At 32.2% G+C, this 7,593-nt stretch overlaps 1 protein-coding gene across 1 annotated transcript in view; it reads right to left on the bottom strand.

The window, feature by feature from the left end:
- Window positions 1-5,254: 5,254 nt before the first annotated feature.
- LOC118203334 (uncharacterized) overlaps window positions 5,255-7,593 on the bottom strand; it is a 128,643-nt gene continuing 126,304 nt past the window's right edge. The window contains exon 14 of the mRNA XM_085820514.1: window positions 5,255-6,579. Within this exon, the coding sequence (XP_085676640.1) occupies window positions 6,328-6,579 (252 nt within the window). The 3' untranslated portion in view covers window positions 5,255-6,327. The remainder of the gene's footprint in view (window positions 6,580-7,593) is intronic.

The raw sequence follows: 7,593 nt of genomic DNA, 5'->3' as shown, positions 1-7,593 counted from the left end.
AATTGTGTAAATGACGTTCATTTTTATATACTGTAATCTTCATTATAGTCTTACTTCATTAATTACTTACATTTATTTTAATTTATTGTAATAAGATCTTTCATTTTTCACTAGACCAAATACTTCTCTCGGGGCAGTTTGCGATTGGTTTTCTTGTCAGCGTCCGTAAGTCAGTTTCCCATAGTAACCCGTCGTGAAAGCCAATTTCTTGCAGAAGAATCCTTGAAGATAATTAAAATCAACAGTTTGGTAAATTATTGTGTCGTAATTTAATTTATTTCCTTTTTGTCCAGTCATTTCAGTTTTTCTAATTTAATTAATATAAATTAAAATTAATTTAATTAGTTTATAAGTTAAAACTAAACTTCGAGGACCATGCATTGGAGAAACGCCATCATAAAATGTGTTCACAAAAATGTATATAGTGCTGCTATCTGTTGGATGTAAATCAAACAAAAATATAACGCAAATTTGGTCTGAAATATATTTAACAGATGGCAGCACTGTACAATAAAACTTGCTTATTTTCTTCTCTTCTCGAACGTTATGCGGAATGTGATTATAAACACTATTTTTTGTTTTAAAATATATAAAATGTCAAAAATAACTTCAAGTATTTGAAGATAGAAGTCAAATCAAAAGTTATAAACTATAAACAAAGAACATAAATTATCCCTAAAACTTGACATAATAAGAAGAAATTATTAAAAAAAAAATTCTTTTTATTAATTTTGTTTGTTACCTCTAATACAGCAAAAAATGTGTTTATTTTAAGGAGCTGTATGAGGAAGTCGTGTGGTGTCTACATCCTCAAAATTTCAAATTTTGTATACACAATGTGTAAACTTCAATCAACAATCATAGAATTCCAAGACTGATTCTGATAATAGTGAAATAGTGAAACCCTATATGAGTTATAGATGAGATCTTTAGAAATTAAAGTCTATCTTCAATAAATGTCGTAATTCCATGCCCATCGTTATTTTGATAAATATTTAATAAACATAATTTAAAGTATATTTAAAATAATTTTATTTTGTTAATAAAATTTTTCGTTTTATAAAAAAGAATGAAAGGGTTTAAAAAAAATACCCAGAATTGCTGCCCTTCAACTGTTTTCAGATCGTGCAAGATCGTAAGTAATAAGAGTTTGAAAAAAGTTCTTTATATTTTCCTAACCTTAGCCGTCATGTCCCTAACCTTTTTTGTCAGTCTTTTATGTCATAGGTTTCCTTTGAAGATTTCCTGGGTCATTTATTCATGCTCGTGAGTAACTACGCTTAACTATGCTGTTACATATTTAAAATTACTCTTTACCGAAAATCAAAATTTATGTTAGAAGTGCAATCTATATTTTTACTTTGGAGGAAACAAACTCCCCTTTTTTGATAGTCTACACTTTTCTTCTACTCTTTAAAACCTTAAGTAAGAACAAAAGAAAGTGTAACGCCTTTAAAACATCATTTTTATTTTACTGTTTATGTTAATGCTTTAAAATAACATTCCTATTTTTGAAAGAAAATGAAATATTACTTACCAAAAAGAAAACTTTTCATTCACGTTCGTTGTTACTTTCAAGTGCATTTATGCCGTCTTATTCTTTATCAAAATCATATAATCTTATGTCATTACCCACAGCAACATTCAAATGTAGATACATAATTGAAAATTTAAATTTCTTGAACTCTTTTCGTTTCAACATTTATTTTTGTCTATTACTAATTATCACATTATGTACCAAATAATTTTCATCTCATTTTTAAAATACAATGGTGTAAGAAATAAAGAGAATTTTCATATTTGATCTACGATCTCCAGAACTACTGGGCAGATTTTAATAAAAAATGAACATAGGTTGATATAATACAAACAAAATAAACATTCAACAGTTATAATAGACACACATGTTCGTGTGTAACACTCATGAAAGTCTGAAGATCTGAAACAGCGGTCGCAGAAGACACAAAAGAAATGGGTTAATGCGGGTATGGTCCCCTCTTACAGCCATACAGGCCTCGCAGCGTGATATCATACTGGAAATAAGACAGTTGATCAGTGCCTGTGGCAATTGGTCCCACTCATTCAGCAACGCTGTTTTCAGCTTCTGGATGGTTCTCGGAGGGGGGGGGGGTTGCGAGTTGTAATCGTCCTCGCCAGAGCGTCCCAAATATATTCTATAGGGTTGAGGTCTGGAGACTTGGCTGGCCAATCCATCCGTCGAATATCCTCACTCTCGAGAAATTCGTCGACCAGAAGAGGTCTATGTGGCCTCACGTTATCGTCCTGTAAGATGAACTCGGGGCCCACTTCATCCGGAAGAGGAGAACATAGGGCTCCAAGACTTCATCCCTATACTTCACACCAGTCACAGAGCCTCTATCAAAGACGTGGAGAGGTGTGCGGCCATCCAACATAATGTCTGCCCAGACCATTACACCACCACCGCCATAATTGTTGATTTCGCGGACATCGAAGGGTAGGTAGCAGGTCCCTGGCTCTCTCTATATGAAAGTACGGCAAGAATCTGTGTTTAGGCTGAAACGGAACTCGTCGGTGAACAGAACGGTCGCCCATTGCTCCGTACTCCAATCGCTATGCTAATCGGACTCTCCTGTCCGTAGACGTGAGCGGGACGCAAACAGCCGGTCTTCTGGCAAACAATCCTCTCTCATTCAGCCTTTTGGAAACAGTTACCAATGTTACACGGATTCCTGTGGCTGCATACAGGTTCCGAGAGAGCTGAGAAGCTGTAGCCCCTCTATTACGCCTCGCTAAAATGGACAAATAGCGATCTTGGACGTCGTGGCTCTTGGACAACCTTGCTCAGGCTTTCTCTCGATGGATCCAGTATCCTGCAATTGTTTCCCCAAGTTACACACGACGCTGCGTGTTTAATTAAACTCTCTGTATATCTGGACTTGCGATTGGCCTGCCTTTAGCCTCCCCACAATTCGCCACCATCATCTAAATGTTGGTGGTTACTCATTTTTACTGCACCGATGTGAATTTAACCGATTGCTGCAAGATAACACCAAGAAATTCGCAGAGGTGTGCTAGCGAAAGCAATTCGTCTTAGCCACCACACGCTTATAAACCCTGTTTTTCTTCTGCCTCCGCCTACACACACGTGTACGCTTACGTATTTGCCATACAAGATTTGCACTTTTATCTAGAAGCAGTGGTTGTTTCCTTCAGTTCAGTTCTTTTTATGCAAACTCTCTTAATTAATTTCACCATTGTATATCGATAGGCATCTTGAATTCAAATTTAGATGATTTTTCCAAATTTGTTTTAGAAGTCCTATCAACTTAAATTTTGGATTGCTCTAAGTTTTATTGTCCTCTTCTCAACGTCGACTGATCAAAGTTCAGCTTTAAAAGCAGCCGTAGCTGTTAAGAAATGTCGTCAACTTATCCTGCCTCGTTACAGAATTGCTTAGTTTCAAATATTTTCACTATTTATAAAGCCTAAAAATGAGCTAAAGGGAAAAAAGATATTTTAAAATGTTATACGTTAATAAATATTTTATTAATGGTATAAAACAGTTTTAAAAACACAAAAGAACTAATGAAATATTTTGTCAATAACAGTATGAATCAATAGACTGAAAAATAATGGGAAGTATGGTATTACTGCCAGTAATTGCATATAACTAGGCATGATAGGCCTTTCCTCTAATAGGAATCTTCAGAGGTGGAATTTCATAGAGCATCATTCATAAGAATGAAGCAATTATACTTTGCAGTGGTTGCGGAGGATGTCTTACTCCAACGCTTTCCAGGATGATGATTAAAATGAACGAACCCAATCCTTGGCTACAAATCCTCGAACTTATTTCACGGGATTTCCCCTTTTGATGTCATATAAAAACACTGATATAGGGGAAAAAAAAAAAAAAAAAAAAAAGACTCTTTTCCATATAAAAGAAAAACCACTGTAGGTATTAAGCCAGTGTGTGTGTGTGTGCTTCACCGGGACCCAGAATGAATAGATGTGTTACGTGCTGTTAATGACGAAAGCATGGAAATACTGTAATACTTTACAGAATCAATCTTAGCAGTTATTTGGAAAAAATTAATATTTCAAAGCATATTGCTTAACGTTTATTACCACGTTATCCAACATAAAAGCGTAAGAATTGAATTTTTTATGTAATAATTCAGGAAGAATATTTCATATTTGTAGAGGAGCAAAATACTTGAAAGGTATATTTCCTACTTTTTAAAAAGAAAGAGAGAGATGTTGCTGAAAAATTTTTAAATATTTGCTGTTGAAGCATTAATTCAAAAAATGTTTGACATTCTATTTTTTGTTAGTTTATTTATTGTTTAATGTAGTTTCTATATCGCACGATTTTTTTACCCACATGTGTTCTTCTTCTTTTATCAGTGAAATTTAATTCATTTTCTGGACCACATTACTTTATAATATCACCGAATAATATAAACTGGTTACTAAATTTTAATTATTGTTATTTCAGTATGAAATTCGTAAAATATTAAAGCAAAAATCGAAAATTTTCGTTTTCAGAGTTGATTATTTTCAGAATTCAAGCATATGAAATTTTCAATGTTTATTACATATAAAAACGATGATGCATTATCACTTCTGGAAATAAATTAATAATTGCTTCTGTGAAATGAATACAGTTTTTAAAAATATTTTGCTGAAAAACCTTTTAATTGAATTGCGCCACATGAAATAAATAATTGTTCTAACTAGAAATTTCGTAATTTTTTTTTATTTTTTATTTTACCTCCGTATACTGTAATAGAAACTGAAAATATATGATATGATTTTATCAAAAAATTACCATTTTTAAAATGCTGCCTATACGATGTTCAAAATCTGAAGCATAATTTGAATAAACTCTTTAGTACGGTTTTTGAAACTAGTGAGCATGAAAAAAGACACTGTTTTTCTCAAAGGACATTAACAGATTAAAAATGTCTATGGATTTTTTCCCTCGTTGAAAAACTAAACCTACTAGAAAAACTACCCATTTTAAAAGTTATAAAACTTTAGATAGAACAAATCCTGAATTTCAGTTGTTGTTGTGAAATATCTATACTTTAAACAAGTGCATCAAATTGGGAAATTTTTATACTATAGTTTAAATTACTAAATGTTTTCCGCAATGTAATGGAAACTCTTTTACTATTTTCTGATAATTGATTACTTTACCGATGTAACCTGTTATTGTGCAACGGTGATTAAATATTAACAAAATTAAATTTAAAAGGCAACAGAAACAGAAATTTTGGAATTTTTTATTATAAGTAAATTTTACACAAATGTAGGTAAAATATACAAGCAGTAGAAAAATTACAAAAATTTTTTAGAAAGTTCCAAATGCTTGACATGTAACATGTTTTTAAAAATAGAAATCACCACACACACACACTCACACATAGAAGAATTGTATTTACTTTCAATGGACGGAGTTACAATAAGCTGTAGAAATAGTTTACATAAAAGTGCTTAGATATACATACACGCCATACAGATTCACAATGAACGAATATTTGAAGCATTCACATAAAAGTTCTAAAGAATTTTTTATTAACAATTTTTACGTTAAGATATGATGCTCTGATATGTATATTGCGGACAAATTTAAAATTAATAAATCATGCTTACTTGACCTCCAATGGACCAATTATGGATAATAAGAAGAAATAATTTATGGTGGGAAGGATTTCAGAAATTATTTCTCATCATTTCTGAGACGGCGTCAAGTCTCACACAAAATATCAGATAATAAAAACAATAGTAACAGTGTCAGTACAGGGAAGAGGTGCTCTGAAGAAAGGGGTAACTTGAGAAAATGCCCACCAAAGTGATTTATTTCTTTTGGGAGTTTAAAGACACTGTCTTTAAAGATATCATCTACAAAGAACTCCCTGATTGAGTTAAAAAAACATATCATTGCACCTTTCGAATTTGAGTAGAATATTTTATATTGTTCTTTGGAAATAAGTAGTTTCAGGTATTTTTTTAGCAAGTAATGGAGCAAATATGAAGACATACAGAAAAAAGCATTGATCATTATCTTGCCTTTTAAAAGAAAGGAAATTATTTTCTACCTTTTATAACCATAACGTTATGTTGCATACTTCTTTTATGGGAAACGATATTCGTTGATATGCATTGTGGCACATTATTTCTATATTTATGAGAAAGGTATTTGTTTTTCATTTTAAAACATTTCCTGATTTGATGAATAAAAAAGCAGACATACACATACATACCAAAAAGGATTCAAAAAAGAAAACAATTCTGCACGTTTGCTCTAATATATTGCACATGTTCACGCAAATAAATTAATCAAAGCCTGGTAGTCCATGGAGTGACTTCTACTAATGCTCCTGTTTTATATTTTGATTTTGCATTAGAAGAATTTTTTTCTGGTTGGCGTCCTTTTTCTGTGACTGTTGTCTTGAAACCATTGCTGAATGTCAGTGCAGAAGATTTGGCATGTTCGTTACTGTCGGATGGTTTCTCTTCAGAATTTGAACTTTTATCAAATCTTGGAAGAGTCTGACTCTGGAAACTAGGTATTTGTCCATTCACTGTAACCTAGCAATAAAAACAAAGAACTATACAATTTGCAGATATAATTATTAAAAAATTGATAAAGATATTTCTGTAGGCACGATATTTTATCAGTCTTTTAATCAATCTCTGTTATCAATATTTTTAAGAGAGAGCAATTTTATTTAAAAATTATGCTTTTCTGAGGCATTATTTTGTAATAATTTAGGTTACCTTTAGGGTTTTACTTTATTGCATCCTATAAACTCCCCGTGCAAAATTTCCAAAACATTTTCATGCAGTTATTATTTAGAAGAATTTGTATACTAATGTAAAGACTTTTTCATAGCAGTTGTTTCTCACAAATAGCTTGCTCTTTTCTCGAAAGGTATTTTACAAAATTGTTGATTTTTTGATAAAATTTTGGATTGTTTAGGATATATCTTCGAAACTCGAGTTAGCTTGTAGTTGATCTAACGTTGTAATGTGTCTGTGTTAATGAGCGTGAGAAAAGTAAGTGCTCTGGAGATCCTCTTTCTTCAACGGGATAGAATGACTAGAGTATGAAAATGTATCATTCACTGGTATTGTTCGCATTTATTTAGCGGAACTTTATGAGAAAACTTTCAGTTGTTGCTAAACAGAAATTACCTCATGTGGTACTTAACCAGAGTAATATGGGTGAGCATTATGCATCGAATCTACCGGAGTTATCTTATGCAGACTATTAGGGAAAGCCAACTGTTTAAAGTAAGTTTTCGACTGGAATGATCTCTAAAAAAAGGACACACATCTTTTCTCTTCAGTATGAAAAATTGCAGATGGCAAAATTTTACCAGTCATTAATCAGAATTTAGCATTTCATCATCCCTGTCGTCCAGACGAAATGCTAAAGGCTGAGAAAATGCAAGTCTTGCAATCAGAGAAGTTAAAACACTCATACTGATGAGTTCAGAAATTTTCCTTTATTATTGATCTAATTGACTGACTATGTTGATCTTATAAATAAGTTTTATATTTTAGAATTTTCCCAAATAAGGTAGCTTTGCAAATGCTAGG

Source organism: Stegodyphus dumicola, chromosome 7 (assembly GCF_044657685.1).
Source record: "Stegodyphus dumicola isolate Sdum_Otavi_A_Nest chromosome 7, ASM4465768v1".
NCBI classification, from domain to species: domain Eukaryota; kingdom Metazoa; phylum Arthropoda; class Arachnida; order Araneae; family Eresidae; genus Stegodyphus; species Stegodyphus dumicola.
Note: the sequence above shows the minus strand (reverse complement) of the source record. Positions and strands in the feature narration are given on the sequence as shown.